This window comes from Salvia splendens, chromosome 5 (genome assembly GCF_004379255.2).
Source record: "Salvia splendens isolate huo1 chromosome 5, SspV2, whole genome shotgun sequence".
In the NCBI taxonomy this organism is placed as follows: Eukaryota; Viridiplantae; Streptophyta; class Magnoliopsida; order Lamiales; family Lamiaceae; genus Salvia; species Salvia splendens.
The window spans coordinates 40,941,065-40,958,782 of NC_056036.1; the positions used below are offsets into that span (position 1 = coordinate 40,941,065).

The 17,718-nt window shown below is 35.6% G+C and overlaps 1 protein-coding gene across 1 annotated transcript; it reads right to left on the reverse strand.

Annotated features, from left to right (window-relative positions):
* Positions 1-253: 253 nt before the first annotated feature.
* LOC121801826 (uncharacterized protein At3g06530-like) lies at positions 254-14,497 on the reverse strand. Its single transcript, XM_042201251.1, has 39 exons — positions 14,190-14,497; positions 13,897-14,110; positions 13,688-13,783; positions 13,463-13,580; positions 13,214-13,381; positions 12,948-13,118; positions 12,686-12,741; positions 12,510-12,599; positions 12,324-12,442; positions 12,147-12,229; positions 11,941-12,069; positions 11,694-11,768; positions 11,446-11,614; positions 10,389-10,528; positions 10,172-10,264; positions 9,296-9,476; positions 8,502-8,596; positions 8,281-8,430; positions 8,027-8,192; positions 7,593-7,726; positions 7,360-7,429; positions 7,116-7,278; positions 6,797-6,872; positions 6,480-6,653; positions 6,326-6,394; positions 6,152-6,250; positions 5,577-5,666; positions 5,045-5,253; positions 4,733-4,937; positions 4,481-4,660; positions 4,206-4,301; positions 4,059-4,126; positions 3,639-3,990; positions 3,217-3,432; positions 2,295-2,966; positions 1,817-2,226; positions 1,446-1,695; positions 1,149-1,319; positions 254-669 (listed from the first exon to the last, which is right to left on the reverse strand). The coding sequence occupies exons 1-39, from the start codon at positions 14,359-14,361 to the stop codon at positions 439-441; spliced, it is 6,420 nt and encodes a 2,139-aa protein (XP_042057185.1). The 5' UTR covers positions 14,362-14,497; the 3' UTR covers positions 254-438.
* Between the last annotated feature and the right edge of the window lie 3,221 nt (positions 14,498-17,718).

The following is a 17,718-nucleotide window of genomic DNA, read 5'->3' on the forward strand; positions in this document are numbered from 1 at the left end:
ATGAGTGAGTTTGGTGTTAATCTCCTTTTATTAATGTGAATATTTGAGGTGGATTGTTTAGGAAGTTGGAATTAGAAAGCAAATAACATTTTGACTATGGAATTTTCTATTGCAGAATTTGCAGTGACCAAGTCTAGTCCAACTGCCAAAGCTTCTCTTGTAATATTCCTCCAACTACTCTCAACTTCCAATAGAATCCTCTTCTGAAAAACACAGCACTAACAAAACATTTAGTAAAAAGGAAGAGGGTAAATAAGAAAAAAAGTTGAAAATTTTAACAATTTAAACATTGTTGGAAGAATGTTACTACAAAACTAGGTTTTCACTCTCCAATTGAAGTATGTATAAACAACGCTAAAACAAACATGGAAATTAAAAGATATACATAGACAGATGCTGAACAATTCTCATCACACTATGAATCTACTTGGATGACTGTCACAGATACTCTCGAAGGCTCTCGCCACTCATGGATTCCATTTCCTTGAGAATTTCTTGAGCAAGCGATTTGACAGGTAGCTCTGAATCTTCAAGCAACTCACCAAAGAAGGGAATAGTTTCTGGCAAAAACACGAGAAACTCCTCTTTCAAGTTCTCCACAAAATGCTTAATTATTCTCAACCCCAACATACGGGCACGTATCTTTTCACTGCGAGTCTGCATCAACACCTGCAATCAAAGGACAAAGAAAAAAATTAGTACTATTTGGAATATTTATATCCCCTTGATCCCCCTAATAGGATTCAAAGCACATGAGAAAGTGAGTGGGCGCATATGCATCTATAGAACCTTAGAAAAAAACCTACATACTAAGAAAAAAAAGTATCAACAACACTTAAAACAGCAAGATATCGGTACTAAGTGATGCCTATGATCACCACGTTAGATGTAACACGAAGCATATTTTAGCAGTCAGAAAATTGAAAAACCCACCAATTTAATGTGCGTTTCAGCTCACTAATATCGACACACAGCACACTGGCAAAGTTAGATAACTGAAGATTGACATTTATGAAAACCAAATCTACTGACAAACAAAAACTTAACCCTAGATTGTGCTCTATTTACTTCAATAATAGCAAAATGGAAACAGCAAAGCGAAACTGAAGTGAGAAAGAAGTTTATTAGATGGGAGTATTTTTTTTTACCTCGTGATTCAGAGGCTTCCATAGGAGGTCTGAACCAGCAGTAACAGCCATCTGACCAATACAGGCAACCAACAAATTATCCACTTCTTCTATGGATGGCACATCAGGATGACTGCCAATGTCAACTGGGGGTTCTACTACAAGCTGTGAAACCAATGGTTTCAAAAGAACCTGGAAAACAGATGGAAATCAACAAAAGAATGTAATGCCAGAGTAGCTGAACTTCCAAAATGTAAGTGTTGTGTCAAACAGAACTATTAAGCAACAATAATGCAAAAAGCAGGAAATTTCTCTTGCCTGGAAATTAGAAGAACCAAGAAACCTTGAGTTTCCAGTATCATAGAGGAAACACTTATGGAGAGATGACAAGATCAAAGCCCGGAGATGCCACATTGGAGGGGACAATTCACCGTCTTTGTCCTTTGTTTTATTATTAAGCTTAGCCTTCTTTTTCTTCTGAGACAGTCCCGTGTTCATAACTTCAGCATCAAGAAGAAATCGAACACAGCCATCCAGAAAATACTTGAAGTATGGAACAAACAGAGACCTGGTGTAAAAATAAAAAAAATGATTGATGTCATGATTGAATAAAAAACAAAGCTATACAGAGAAGAAAAAGAAAGTAAGGGACTGTGATTAAGAAAAAAACAAGAAATGTGCCAACTCACCGATGGCTTTCAGCAAGTTTGTTCACCACACTATAGAAAGAGATAGCACGGCCATTAGCACTTTCAGGATGCTCTTCATCACCTTTCAGATTTATACCAGACCATTCAATAGTCTTGACAAAAAGTGGCCTGAACATAGTCTCTGTGAGTTTCATAGTCAGGGTAACAATAGCATTGAGGACATATTGCTCAACAGAACTAATATTCTGAACTGAAGCAGGGTTCTGATGCCGTATATCAAGAGCTAGCAGACATAAGTCAAATACTTTTGCATGGTAAGCACCAACTGAGGATCTATCCATTGAACCAACCAAATTTCCAAGCATTTCAAAAACAATCAGCAAACTCGAATCCCCAGACTTAAAAGCATCAGAGTATATTGATAACACAGGGGAGAGCAGAAGTCGAACCTAAGGAATAAATTAAATCCATCAGTAAACATTACAATATAGAATAAATGGAAACTACAAAAACTCACAGGGATCTTATCAGTGATGAGCTTGCGCACAACATCAGCTTTCAACTTCTGCTTTTGATCAGCAGCGGAAAAGGACAGCGGATGCAATACAACTAGTTTTAATATGTCCCCCAAATAAGGATTTAGAAACCCTGAAAGCTTGGTGATGACTGCCTCCAAGGTTAGTAGAATTGACATGAAAAGGGAGTGCTCTGATGAAGACCATGTAGCACTGTTGTGTGTTCTCTGAATTTCTGCAACCGCTGAAGAAACATCAGGAGATCTCCCAAGTATGGAATCCATAACACTAGGAAGTTCAGGAAGCGCTCTTGGCCCAAGCGCATTAACTAAAGCACCAGTGGTGCGAAGACAATGACTAGAGAAAATTGTATTGTCTGAACATATCCCCCTACATACAGATCCAAAGCACATGCCAAGGACTTTATCTTGTGAAGGGAACCTGTTTGCTAATGCCTCCAATGCAGATACTGCTGCCAGTTTCAGGGAAGTACTAGAGCTATCATCATGGGCATCGAGTAATGTCAATATTTCCAAACACAACTTCTCAAACGATTCTTCAGATGTCTTGTTCAGATTTAGCCATAAGCTTCTTAAATTTGATACTAAATTCTTCTTATCAATCTTTGTGTTTGTACCCAAGTTCTTCATGGTCTCACACAAAAGCCCAAGAGCCTGTCCAATAGGAAGCTTAAGAATGTGATAATCTAGCCAAGGATTAAACAGATCAAACAAAGAAAATAGGGGGAAAATAGGTGAGTATGCAATGCATATCTTAGAGTCACTACAACCAATTGATCTAATTTGCTCGAGAGAAAATTTGACAAAAAAGTTCTCTTGAGTTTGATTAGGTATGCAATATAATCATGTAGGTTAGCTTGTTTGCAACAACTCCAGTGGTTACATAAAATGTAAGTTCAATTACCTTCTTCCTGACATTTTTATCAGCATGACTGATCAAAGTAATAGTGACTTTGAAGAAGGTGGATGGCAAAAGGCCCCTTATAAGAGTTTTCAAGACACCACGAATGAACTCCTTTAGCTCACTCTTGATGAAAGCTGGAACACCAACATGCTTCTTTTTAGAGTCAACCAGGTGAAGATGATACACAACTTGCTCCATAAGATCACCAGTCATTGTCTGCAGAAATTGGTTCCAGGTGGAATAAAATTACAAAAGGCCGTGTCTATATGAAAAAACTATTATTCTTATCCGAAAAAATAGCAGCAGCATTATTGATTTCAATATAACAGTTCTGGTTACAGAATCCTCTAAACAACAGAATTCCTAGTATCTTTCTGTAAATGTGCACCAACAGTAAAAAAGATGCAGTTATTATTTCTCACCTGAATCTCATTTGAAGTTTCTTCCAACTCAAGCTTGTAGTAATTTTCAGGATCTCGCAACTTGTTAGCAACAAAGTGCATTGCCACCAGCAAATGTATAGATGTGTCTTCATTTAAGGAATTATTTCCAATTTTCTTAAGTGCTAAGACGAGAGAAGGAAGCCAGGTTGTGCAAGAATACTGCTCACAGAGTGTCACAGCAAATTCGTACTCCCATAGCTTATTGATTGCAAAAGTCAAGTGTTCTAAAGATCGCCCTTGAACATGGAAATTAAGGTCGTTATTTCTAGAGATCAATGATTGGAAGAGGAGAAAGAGCAGTGAACCCAGATTTTCAGCCTCTCCAAGAGTTCTGCAAGAGAGGAGTTGTCAGCAAAAGCAAAAATTTAGAAACCATAATGACAAGAATGCAAATTCTACCTTAATATATGTGCAATGATAGGAAGTCTCCTATGTTCTGCAACTTGCGGCAAAACATCCACAAAAACCTAACAGACGGACAATAGCTGCTCAGAAAAATTCAACCAGCTCGTCAAAAGAAATTACACAAAAAGCTTGGTAAAGTACCTGAAGCAACTGGTCTGTGTTGGTAGTCTTGGATAACCAGCAAGGTAAAATGGCTGATATAAGCCCTTCAAACACACGTTGAGAATATTTGTCCCACTAAAGATCAACCAAATTGCATATTCTTTGTCAATTTCAGGTTATGTAAGAGATGAAGCATAATACAGTTATACTCTACAAAATGTGAATCATGTTCAATGTGTAGGACATTAAACTAAATCTAAAGCAATTTAAGTATAAACAGCTGAGATACAGGTCTATATCATCAAGCAACCAACCTGTGTTATAGTAGAATCACCAACAGCAGCAAGAATATCCAGGATTTGATCCAAGACTTTGTCAGGTATAATCTTTACAAGGGTGGTAATCAACGAGAATGCATGATTCCGAGTAACAGCATCACTTGATGACCGAGCACAGCTTACTAAAAGTTGAAGGTCAAAAATATGAGTGATGTCCTGAAAATAAAAACTTATGTTAGTTGTGCTAAGTTGGAGCCAGATATATAACTGGCGTGGTACGGGAATGACCTTTTGCTGAAAATCATTTCCCATTGAAGCACAGATATCTTCCAAAGTGAGTAGCAAAGTCTGCTGAATGAAGGTTTTTGTCTCAGAAACAACACTAGATGGCGCAGCTACAAGCCCTTTATTCTGCTCAGTGACTTCAGAAATCCACCCATCATCCACAAATATCAAGTGGAGGAGCTTAAATAGGGGACCAACAAGTGAAGTTCTACAAACATGTGATAAGGCACATCAGTTCCACAATCATACGAGTCACTGAAATTATCACAGCAGAAAGCAAGTAATAACTGCAATGCAAAAGCATGTCAGGCATACCTCTTAACTATGTTTTTCTTTATCAAAATTACTTCAAGAAGAGCACTCAAGAGAGAGTGGGTTTTTTCTCTGTCAAGTATTCCAGAATAAGAACCAGGATCATGATATTTGGAAGATTTCTTTTGCTTCTTCCCTTGTTGTGGAGTCGCTGGAATATTTTTCTGTCCCATAATCGAATCAAGAGTCCATACAACAACTGAAGAATTTATCTGCAAGATTGCAGGAGAAGTCAAGTACTACTAATTGATGGTAAAAGATATGAAATATAAATTTTATTGTAGAATCTCCAGTGATCAGCTTCTGGATCATACACATTGCCATTAGAAATCAAGAATATCAATTATTGATTATAAATGAAAGCATATTGACTCTAGGATGTTAAAAATGCCATAAAGCTGAATATAAGTTTTGTATCTGGTAGATGTAGTGTCATTCATACTCATCCTAATAAGACATAACAATCCAGAATGAGGCACCAGCCTACAAGTAAAAATAAAAAATAAGTGAAGAGATACAAGCTGAGATGACCTACATTTATTTTCAACAATGCATCTCTTGTAGAATTCTGTATAATGCCATTTGCACTCCTAAACAAAACCAATAGGTTTCCGAAGATAAGCTCCTGCAAAAGAAATAGGAAAAATGAATTTTATGCGTACACCAAGACATGAGAAGATTTTCCTAGTTGCAGAGAGATTCATAAAGAATCTTTCTAGTCCTCAAGGTGCATCAGATAATCACATAGTAAAGTTGCATAATTATAATTATAACTCAGCAGCATCATGGGCATCATGGATAGAGAATTCCGATAGAGAATTCCACATCACAAGGCAAGTTGCAAGAACTCAACTACAAGTATCAAGGTCAGATTGTGTTACAGAAATCCAATTGTTGCATCTCTAAGTTGACAGGAATTATTTTAGAGTAAATTAGAACTACTATAGTGAAGACCGACTCAAAAATAACTTTAAAGTTATCCAACTCGTTTAGAAACAACTGAAGGAAAGCCACACGGCTTCCTTATGCATAAGATATCATAAAGATTAAAGACCATCCCTGAATTTGTTTGGATTGGGTGTGAGTGCGGGGGGGAAGGGGGAGGCCAACCTGAGTTTCAGTCTTCAAATCTCCATAAAGAGAACTACTAAGATTTCTCAAAATTGTCATGCATGGCTCTATTACTGCCAATTCTTCGGAATCCTTAACCTGAGAATGCAAGAACTAATAAGGTCCCATATACTCCGGAAAAACAGAAAACACATTTTTAGAAAAGAGACTTACCCATAAAGCCTTCAATATACAGTCCCCTAAGTCCTGTGCTTCATGAGACGAATTCGCCATGGTACAACACTGAGGAACGCATAAATTTAGAAATGTAATATATCAAGGTTTGAGGTCCAACATCCAGAGGTAAAATAACGACCATAAAAGGTACCTCCAGCAGAAGGCACAATATGTCAACTTCACTTTGGGGCAACTTATTACAAGATTTGACACCCCCCAAGTAATATGAACACCGACTTTCCAAAAGATCATTCAATAATGATCTCACACCAGAAACAGATAAGAGTTTACTTCCAGCACCTTTGACCAGACTAAGAATCTTCAGCTGTCATGAAGATAAAAATGAAACAGAACTAATTTCTCCGCAACTCATATGAATAATGCATCTTTATATTTAATATTTATAAACAATAAAACTAATGTATATGCCTTCTCTAAGTGTATTTTCCATCTGAAAAGTAGACACACCTTGGCATAGGAAGGAAGTCCAAGAGCATGGCCAAGCAGATATTCGAGAATGTTATCTCTGGTGGACTCATCAAACCTAATTATCGAGGAAAAAAAGATATTCATCTAAATGGAGAGGAAAGAAGCAAAACGGTCTTCCTATATATAAAACTCAAGAGATCCAAGTAAATCTTGAGGGGGAAACTGAACAGAGAAATTGATAGAAAAAAGAACAAGGAACAATTCTTCTCGCAGATACTCAATATTATAATATATCAGTCTCCTCTAATGCAATTAGTATTAATAAGGGAAAAAACAATAAATGTAATTCAAATCCAACCTCGTTCCAATAGCAGAATGCACCAAAAGGCTTTCAGATGATGAACACAGGAGTGATGTGAAGAACGAGGAAAGAAAATTTTTATCCGATAATATCATCTTCTCTTGTTGAATGATTAAGCACAATAGATCTCCAAGAAAATGTAGCGAGGCTACATCATTTCCTGTAGCACATTATGATCAGAAAGACCACTAGAAACAGAGGTATTTGGCAAATAAAATAAAATAAAGTATCACTGCATTACCATTCTTATTAATGTGAGACAAAAACAAATTTAGCTTTTTTATGCAGCTAATGGCACCCTGCCTCACATGCTAGACACAAGAGGGAATAGTATCAGTATTACGAAATTGCTATTTAGCTATACTAATAATTCAAACAAACAGATACAGCCAAGCATCTTCCAAAGAAACTCATGATAAGTGGAAGCATCCTTGACTTGTGAAAAAAAATGGTGAAAAAAGAGAGTTATAAAACCTGGTTGTCACTAGATAGTGGGACAAGAAGTGAAGGTAACCGTGGAAGAAGTTGACGGGCCACAGTCTCGTCTAACTGAGAACAGATATGTGAGAAAGAATGAAGACTCTCTATTTGAGCAGCAGCTGGAATTCCTGAGAATTTAGAGAGCCCAAAAGGGTGTCAATTAGATACAATCTCCAATAGTAAAGACATTTTAGCTAACCTACAACTATCATTAGTTTAGCTCAAAAATAAAGCATGCATCCAAAGAAACCATCTCAGAACCAGCTTTCGAAGAATTAGTGGTACCTTGACAGTTCTTATTTTCCACTCGTACATTATTCAAAGTCAGGAAAAAAAGATGAATTTGAGACAATTCTCATTGGTATAATAATAAAAAGAAAGATACCCAAAAAGTAAAATGACAAACAAATAGCTATGGTGAACCAAACCTTCTTCCAAGAACAGTTTCAACGTTATTTCCATCAAAGGCATCTTGCAGTTTGTGGATAGGTATTCCAGATGCTTCTTATAAGCACCTCCAGATAGGCCTTTAGAGTGACACGCATAGAATACGAATAGAACCTCAAGTATGGATACCCACTTCTCCTTCATATCCTGTGAGGAATGGAATTTTAACTCATCATAATGGTTCAGAAAACATAGATTTATGCCTCAAACATTAAACCCGTGAAAAATCACCAACCAAGGATACACCATTAGGTGCTGTTGCAACAAAAACTTCTGAGAGGCTCAAAAACAAGCAGGCCAGAATCTCAGCATGGAGATTGTTGATGTCAGTGTCAAGATCTTCAAGAATTCCTTTCAAGTCACCATCTACAATTTTTTTCTTGGACTAGCAGCAACAATTTCTATTAGTTTCCATTTAATGTGTATAAAAAATGCAGTATGATAACTTCTCTATACCTGCTCTGTAGATATGCCCAGTGACTCTAACATTTCCCACTCACTCTTTAGAATTGGGAAGCAACAATCAAAAAATGCAAAAAATTGGCCAACATCTGACATCAAAGGAGACAGGCATCAAGCATTAAAGCACAACTGCATACATAGATATTGCAGCTCAAATTTCCTAAATTCCAAACAGAAAACATGAGAACAAAAGTAACATCAACCTCAATCATGAATGTACAAAGTCAGATAATATTTGTTCATAACTCATCACGAGGAGGACGGGGAGAAGAGCATACCAATGAGAGAGGTGATTTGAGAAAGATCAAGACGAAAAAGAACTGAATATCAAGGTTGCAACTTACAAGAAAAAACTAGTTTAATCATATGATTCGGGCCAATCACAGCTAACCAATATTCTAGGAAAAGGGTAATAGTGTGTTTGGCATTTTCAATAATTTCAAAAGTAAAGCAATTGTAGCATTTCAGTAGACAATTAACACGATTACTACCGACTACTGAGAAGGCTTCAATGCAGAATACCTAAACTACAGTTTTCTTGCACATTTTGGGACAGACAAAAGTGAAGAAATAGCAAAGTGCAGGCAATCAAATAAGATGGTGGAAAACTGGCATAAATAGCAGATCCAACAAAATTTCCAATAAAGAATCATTGTCCAACATACAACAGCACTCTAATATATTGGTATTTGAAAAATTAGGCAAAATAAAAATTGAGAAAGGGACGATCCAGAACTAGATGCAGTGTCGAATGTGCTATTACTATAGAAAATGAGAGACGTGTTTACCCATATTAAGCATCCTCAGTGACTGCAACAAAATCAAAAAGAATAATGTCTTCGAGGCCTCGTGAGAGTTGCAGCATGTTACAAGCCATGGCATGTACTCATCAGGTCTTAGTGAGAACGTCTTTGCCAGCTTACTGATAATCTCAGTACTAACCAAAGATATTTGCCCAGGATCCAATTTCTGCAATCATTTGCAATTTGTAGACAAAGGAAAATTAGCTTTCAAGTATGGATTCTTTTAGAAGTTATCAAATTAGCTTTGAACTAAATGAGTCCATGAGCCTAGATGTATCAAGGATGCCAACACAAATTATCAGCATAAAGATGATAACTGCCCCAGGTTTCTTTAATTTTTTTCATTGGGAAAACTAATTAATATCTACAAGTTCCTCTAAATTGTATAATCCCAATTAATGAATATATATAGATGTATATATACAACACTAAGTTCCAAGGGTAAAAATATCTCATATGGTAGTTTTCATTGTATATAAAATCCTATGGCTAACAGGTGCTGCCAATAAATTGTGAAAAGAGAACTGTTACGTAAAGGGTAGAGATACCCACACATAAAACATCTAAATGAATTTCGGACAGTTTTAAGAAAATATTGTCTTGTATACATATATTGTTCTGGAAATAATTCCATCAAGTCCCACATAAGACCAATTTGATGATTTTGAATCTTATGGGATAAAAATAAATTGCAGCTGCATCGAACTTTTCAGATGATAATAGGGTGTCTATTAGAATGTTATTCAGCTAAGATAAATGTGAATCTGTCCCATTCTAGACTTCCAGGTTGACAAGATGTGTAGTGGGCACAAGAAAAAATTATCTGCAGGCACTTCTTTCGTTCTTTTATTGTCAACTTACCTTCTCTAGCACTGGAAGAAGTACTAAGTTTCCATAGAATGGACATTTCAGTTCTTTAGCCAATTCTAATGCCTTCAAGTTCACCCTCCAAGTCTGCTTAAGACAGCAAAACATTTGTAAGCTCAAGAAGAGAAATAAATTTCACATTTAACAATCTTAAACTACACTCCTAGGAGATAAAAATAAGTAATAGTAACTGAGAAAAGGAGAATAAAACCTTCGGTCGAACTAATAACAAGGGGAAGATCATTTTTGCGAATGTTGCTGCATATTGTTCCTGATCTTTGAAAGTTGTGATAACTTGTTGAGTGCACAATAAAGCAACATCCTTAGGCAGAGAAGAGGCTGATGATGAACCTTCAATGTAAACAGACAATTAAAAATTAATTATCAACATCTTCAAGATGGAGTCCATATTCAGCTTCTGAATCTACTACTACTGGATACATTCAGTGTTATCAGGAGATATATCTTGAATTCAGTTATTTTGGTTAACTGATTGGTTATAGACAGTCAGTTAATTGATTAACTGAAATTAAAATCTGTATGGTTTCAGTTCTTGGGATGGGGCAGTTTATGATTCGGTTAACTGACCAATTTGATTTGGTTATAAATAAACTAACCGAATACTGAACCCTAGTCAGGAGCACGGGGCACACCTGAGCTATTAGGTAAAAAAACAAGGGCAGGTACCCCACAAATCGGGGAGATTTCAAGGGAGAAAATCTGATCATATTTGAACATCCATTGTATTTTAGTTATTTTAGGAAAAAATATTTGAAGGCTTTAGGTCCTATAGATTTGAAAGATTGTAGACCGCCCCAGCCACCTTGGGGCGATTCCAGTAGAGCCCTGCGCCCCAAGCACACTTTTGACAAATTGGATATATTCCAAGTGACAATCCTCATCAGGTATCATTTGCATGATCGCCACAATCATGAGCGCTTCCATATACAATAAAACTATTATCTTACAATAACTAAGCTCTCCAAGAAAATATGTTGATGTGAACATAACATGCAACATAAATGTGAAAAATTTATGTGGTATGAAAGTGACCTTATGCAACCAAATTTCAAGTTGATGACAAATTAGAGCGACCAGCATAATCTGGCAAACATTACTTGATGACATATTAGAGCGACCAACACTTGTAAGATGGTAATACTGATTTAATACAACCAAACTTGTGAATGATTTGATCACCTTCGCCACCCAGTTAAGCTGGATTACAGACAAGAGAAACAGCAGAACTACATTAACAGTATGCTTACTTGACAGCAATATCTGAATGCATCGCTGAAGCACGTTCTGTAACGCTTCAGTAAGAGGTGGTGAGCTTAATATTGCAGCCACATTTTTCAAATTCAGAACTGCCAGTACAACATTTAGATCATCATCATAAAGCCGGCGAAGAAGTGCATCTTGAATGGCATAAAACCTCTGGCAGAAAAGAGAAGGGAAATAATTATTAGAATTAATACCAACATGTATAAGAGAGTGAGGAGTGAATAAGTACTACCTTCGATCCAGCAACTTTCTCCTCCAGAATGTTGGCTACATCCAAGCTCAAGACTGCTGACTTTCGAACATCAGCCTGTAAAAATTACTCAAGCGGTTGCAATTAAAGAACTTAATTAATCATTGTGTTAGTTGTGACAACTATATATAAGCATGAATATATCAACAAAATTAAGAAAATAAAGGCTCAATATGATCCATAGCATAAGTAATGAAACATCCAATCTACACGGTTTCAAGAAAGATACCTCAGAATGTTCCAAAGCAAAAAATGATTTTGGATCAGGTATTTCTCGTGAAGCATCCAAATGCTCATCTAATATCTTGCAGAGTAAATCATAGCTTGGTTGGATTTTCTTGGACTGAATCTTGGCATCCTATATAATTATACATGAGTGAATTAAAATTCAATTACTATTTGCGAAGAAAGGACGAGAAAGAAAGACGAACTGACCTTCAAGAAACTATAGAAGACTTCCCGTGATTCATTGGGATACTTCTCACAAATAGAAACCAAAATCTGTTTGTTCTGTGAGCCTAGAAGAGAGGAAAATTATAGCTGATATTCTAGCATTAGATAATTGAAAACCTTTTAGCTGGAAAGCATACTAGTATACTACATAAAACTTGCCTTGAGATAACTTCATATGTGTAGCTAGTAGTTTAGAGACTATCCGACTGACAAAGGCTTTCATAGGAACAGTCTTTACCATTGATAAAGAATTATGATGGCACGCATCATCTGACACACTGTCAAGTAAAATGTTTAGTTTGAGATAAGAGAAAATTGTCCCTAAAGGGTAAGAGCATCACCAACCTGTACTCAAGCAAAGATTCCAAAAGAACAACTAAGAATTTATCAATATTGAAGTCCTTCGCCAATCCTGAAAGGATCCCTGAAATATCCCTTCAAAATCACAAGGTAAAAAAAAGAATCTCCACTGTCAGATACAGATACTTCAGATTTAAGATAACATAAGTACAAACAGCTACCTGATTTCATTCATGGCATCTAGAGTCTTCTTGGGAATTGACTCCATGCACTGAAGCTGGAGTGTAAATTGAGTGTTAGTTACCAGTAGAGATTACCATTAACATCTGGAAATACTGTTCTTGCTATCTAAAAGTAAGAGAAGTGGCAGCATAACTAATAATTCCACAAGCGAAGAGAATAGAAACCAGGTACTCATTTGCACAGACAATGTAAGAAATTTGTATTTGACAAGTCATTAGATATTGCATTAGGCAGCGATACCTGAACTATTGAGACTATGGTCATTACTGACATGCGCAGCCACCGCATGTCGCGTCCTTCCTTGGCATCTGTTCTAGCCATGTCTGCCACCGAATTCAACAAGCTTTTTGCAACATTGGGTGCCAAAGCTGCCTTTTGGGCTAGTAAACTCACAATCATTAGAGCTGAAGCCTGCATAAAGTAAAGGAGACGCCCTTGTCTAAGAAAGTGAAATTTCTGCATTGCTGAAAAAAGGACAGACAGCAAACATGTTCTTGGAACCTGACCTTCTGATTCAGCCCCTTTGCCCCAAGTTGCAGCCCAGAACTCACATATGGAAGAATCCTCTTAACAATATCATTATCAATAGTAACAAGCCCTAAGACCTCAAAAATAACTGCCGTACAGAAGCCAGTGACATGCTGTGACGTTTGGATCTTTTTCGCTGGTGTAGCCTAAAAGTTAAACGCTTTCAGCTAATCATGATAAGATCAGAGCTTGCTGTTCCAAGAGTCATAAGTCCAAAAATGTCTTACATAATTACAGATAGCCTCCAATACCCCCATATCTCGAATGCACTGTTGCACAATTACTTCTCTTGGCGGCCGTGCACCTGATTCTTTAACCCCATCAAGAAACTTCCACTTACTGTTCCTGCACATCCATTTTTAATCAATTAAAACAGATTAATTATATCTGTGCCTGCCTATCTTCCACGTCAAACTAAAAATTCAAGGAAAAAAGACTAAACATTGGCTTACCCTGCATCAATTAACCGAACTATTTGAACAAATACATGTGTGTCATGGTACGGCAGTGCGCATAAAATCAGGTCTTCTGAATTGTACACATGAACCCTACAATTCACAAAAAAAGGAGCATCAAGGAACCAAGCTTCCCCAAACTGCAGGCAAAAGATAATGCATTCCTTCAAAACGGAACCACTAATGCATGGAATGAAATAGCATACTTGTATCTACGAATCAAATACTCAAGCGTCTTCAATGCAGAATGTAACTCGAGAAATCCCGATAACAATCTCAAATACGAGGCAACAGATGCACTGATTCGCTTGTTTTCTTCTTGGCCCAGCAGCTCCCTGTCCAGCTCCTTGCTATTGAGACTGAACAAATCGTTCTTGTAGTTCCTAAACCGCTCCTCCATACTTATTAAAACCTCCAAACCTAGCAAACTCTGAATTAAAAACTGAATGTGCTGCGAAACTATAATTATGAATAAAAACTAAAAGAGTGATTTTAATACCAGAAAGGGCGATGCCGTAAATTGTGTCGAGGTCGACATCAGCAGCTGCTTTGGCATCAAATAGAATTGAGGGACGAGTTAGCGGCCGCTTTTTGCCGGGTTCGGGGTCGGTGGAGGCGTTCAGCACAGTTTTGATAGCGTGTAGCTGAGATGAAATTGTTGTTCCAGCCATCACGTCGAGAGCGGTCGGGTAGAAGCCTCCCGGGAAGTCAGGCGGCAGCAGAATGCGGGAGGAGGAGGAGATGGTGGTGGTGAGTGAAAGGGGAGAAAGCTGGCGTTAGGGTTTAGGGTTTTTCCTAAATACAGAATTCTATTGATTCACAGCAGGATTGTAAATACGCCGTCGTATCAATTGACGAATAGTTGCGCCCATATTACTTTTTTTTTTAATTGTGATACTTTTTCGTCCCATATAAATAGGTTATTTGAGATCGTCAAGGGTATTAATACATATAATTGGTAAAAATAACATAGAAGGAAGAAAAGAATTGAATAATGTAATGATTGATACGACTCGTAATATGTAAAGGAAAAGAGAGAAGGAAAAAAATTCTATAAATGAATATAGATTATTTTTATGAAATGAATGAAAAAAATTCTATAAATGAATATAGTCTATTTTTATAGGACCTATGGTGGAGTATTAAGTTTGGGCAAATTTCCCGAAGAACCATAAATTTAGCCATTTGTTATCAATTTCACAATTTTCATAAATACTCTATTATATTTTACGTAACATTTTTGTACAATTATCTCATTAACGGAGTGATCCGTTGATTACTTTTCTTAAGTTGCTTACTCATTAATGCAATGTATTAAAAATCTCAACACGATGATACTGAAATGTCAATATAAACTTAAGTTGATATTTTAATACATTATGTTCACATTGATATTTAAATGTCAACACAGTTTATTAATATGTGTTGACATTTTAATATGATCGTGCTGACATTTTAAATACATTAGGTTGGTTAGTTAGCAAATTAACAGTTTAAGAAAAGTTAGCATTTTAATGCACCCGTGGCTGGCTCATCATCTCATTTAAAAATCCAAAATATCATGACTAACTATGGACATTATATCATATTGAGCTTGTAAGATATAACCGATTGTTGGGCATCATTCCGTCGAAAGGCTCAAATGTCATAAGTCGCTTTTAGTCGTCAAACAACATCATCATATCGCTTGGATCTTGAAACACATCTATAAATTAGTTTGTGTGTATCATGTTATTTTAAATTTGAAAGATCAAAATTAATTTCTGAGCATAATTTCATTTTGATATTGAAAAAAATCATAATTAAGTGGATTTAGTAGTAGTATCATTTCATCTAGAGTCTAACAACTTATGCGCATCATTTTGTCCATTGTTTGACATGTAGAGAAAACCCCTAACGGGAAAACATGCAGAAAATTAGTAGATGGTGAATTACATTGCAATTAATCATTTGCTAATAATATTTAATTCTTTCATAAGATGGGGATTTTTATTTTATGAAAAAAAGTGTAATATACTATGAATAGGTTGTGGCCGCACAGTTGACTTCGTGGGGTTGTGGTGTCCTTGAGGTGACTTTTGGCCGTATTTTTGCAAATCCGGTCGAATAAGGTTAGTTTAATTCCACCAAAGGCGATGCTCAGAACTTTTGTGGTCCATAAAAAAAAGTACTACTCCCTCCGCCTAACTAAGTTGAAATAAAACTGTTGGGCACAAAAATTAAGAAATTGTGTTCAATGAATTGAATGAAAATAAAATATCGATTCCATCTTTTCTCAATAATTCAAATTTCACATAGGAAAATAAATTTGGTCCAACTTTGATACATATACTGGTCTACGTTCTCAACGAATCTAAAAAGATTGTATGACGATCCTATCAGATGGGACCATTACGAATAATTGAAATGTGATTCTTCATTTACCATTGCATTAATTTTCTTTTTATGTCTAGAATGTGTGAAAGTTACTTTAGCTTTTAGTGTCCATTTGATAGAATTCCATAGCCAAACTAGATATTTGAAATTCGAACTAATCATAAAAATAAGCACCATCAATTCCAAACACACAGTTCACACACGCATATATATTGTAATTCAGTCGGAAGAATGAATAAAATATAAATTGTAAAGTTGAGATTTTGCAATTTTCTTATTAAGGCAAAAGTTTAAATTATTTGTAAAAACAAATAAAGAACGATGTTTCAAACATAATTATACACGTGATATCAAGTTGGACAAGTGTCGATAAATTATTTATATAAAAGGGGGCCCTAACTTAAAATTTGCAACACATGTAGGTGCATTGTATTGTGGTGTATCCTTTAACCTTTTCCTAAAATATCCACACACATTTTTGTGATAGGTAAATTTTAAGATATAATCAAACGATTAAGCTAATGCACGTGTTTTTTTGGTGTGTGCGGTATAATCAAACAATTAAGTTAATGTAAACCGAATAAATAAATTAAGCGTTACATGGTGAAGAATATATTCTACTCCATAGACATTTTGACATGTAAATATTGTCTTTAATTATATAAATTGTTATAGTACATGCATATCATGGTACTGGACCTACTGGTCAAATCATTATTTAATGTTTTGTACCTAATATTCTAACTTCAAGATGCTGTCTCTAAACCATCTAAACAATATTCCCTTTACTTCACTATCAATAAAATTAGCCCCTTACTTCACTATCAATAAAACATAGTACTACTACTATTAGTAAAATATTAGAAAGTAATAATTGAAGGCTTAATAGTTATAGATGGATAAATAACTAAATAAGAGAGAAAGGAAAATATAAAAAATAAAAAAAGAAGAGAAAAACGGTAGATCATCACATTTAAAAATAAAATAATTTTAATAGACTAATCAAAATAGGAAAACATAGATTATTGGTTAACGGACAGTAGTATGAAATAATGTAATATTACTATAATTGTACTTTGTCATATACAGTGAGTGCAAAAAATCTCAAGTTTCTTATAGAGAGGGTGAACTTTATCTAATACGGAGTAGGAAATATTTTTTTGATGAAAAATGTTTAAAAGTAAAAAAAAACAAACTAACAGAGTACACCAAAAGCAAAGTTCAAATAGTATTGAAATTAATGCAACATTAAAATTAAAAAAAGAAAGAACAACAAATAAGCTAATATAATTGAAAAACTAATCAACAAAACAAACAACATCGTCATATAACAATTTCATACATGCATAAGTATTGATCTTGCAACGCACAATAAATCCAAGTAATACCCAAATAGTATTGAAATCAACGCAACATCAATATCAGATTAAAAGAACAATAACGAAGCTAACAAGTGAAACAAATCAATAAAAAATCATACAACATCGCCACACAACAATATCAAACACACATAAATATCGATCATGCAGCACATGACAACGAATCCAAATAACACCCACAAATTCGAATCAAGACTAAACTCTTTAATAATCGTAACATTAAAAGGGTACATCAAACGTATTTACTAGGTAGATAATTGAGAACACCCTTTC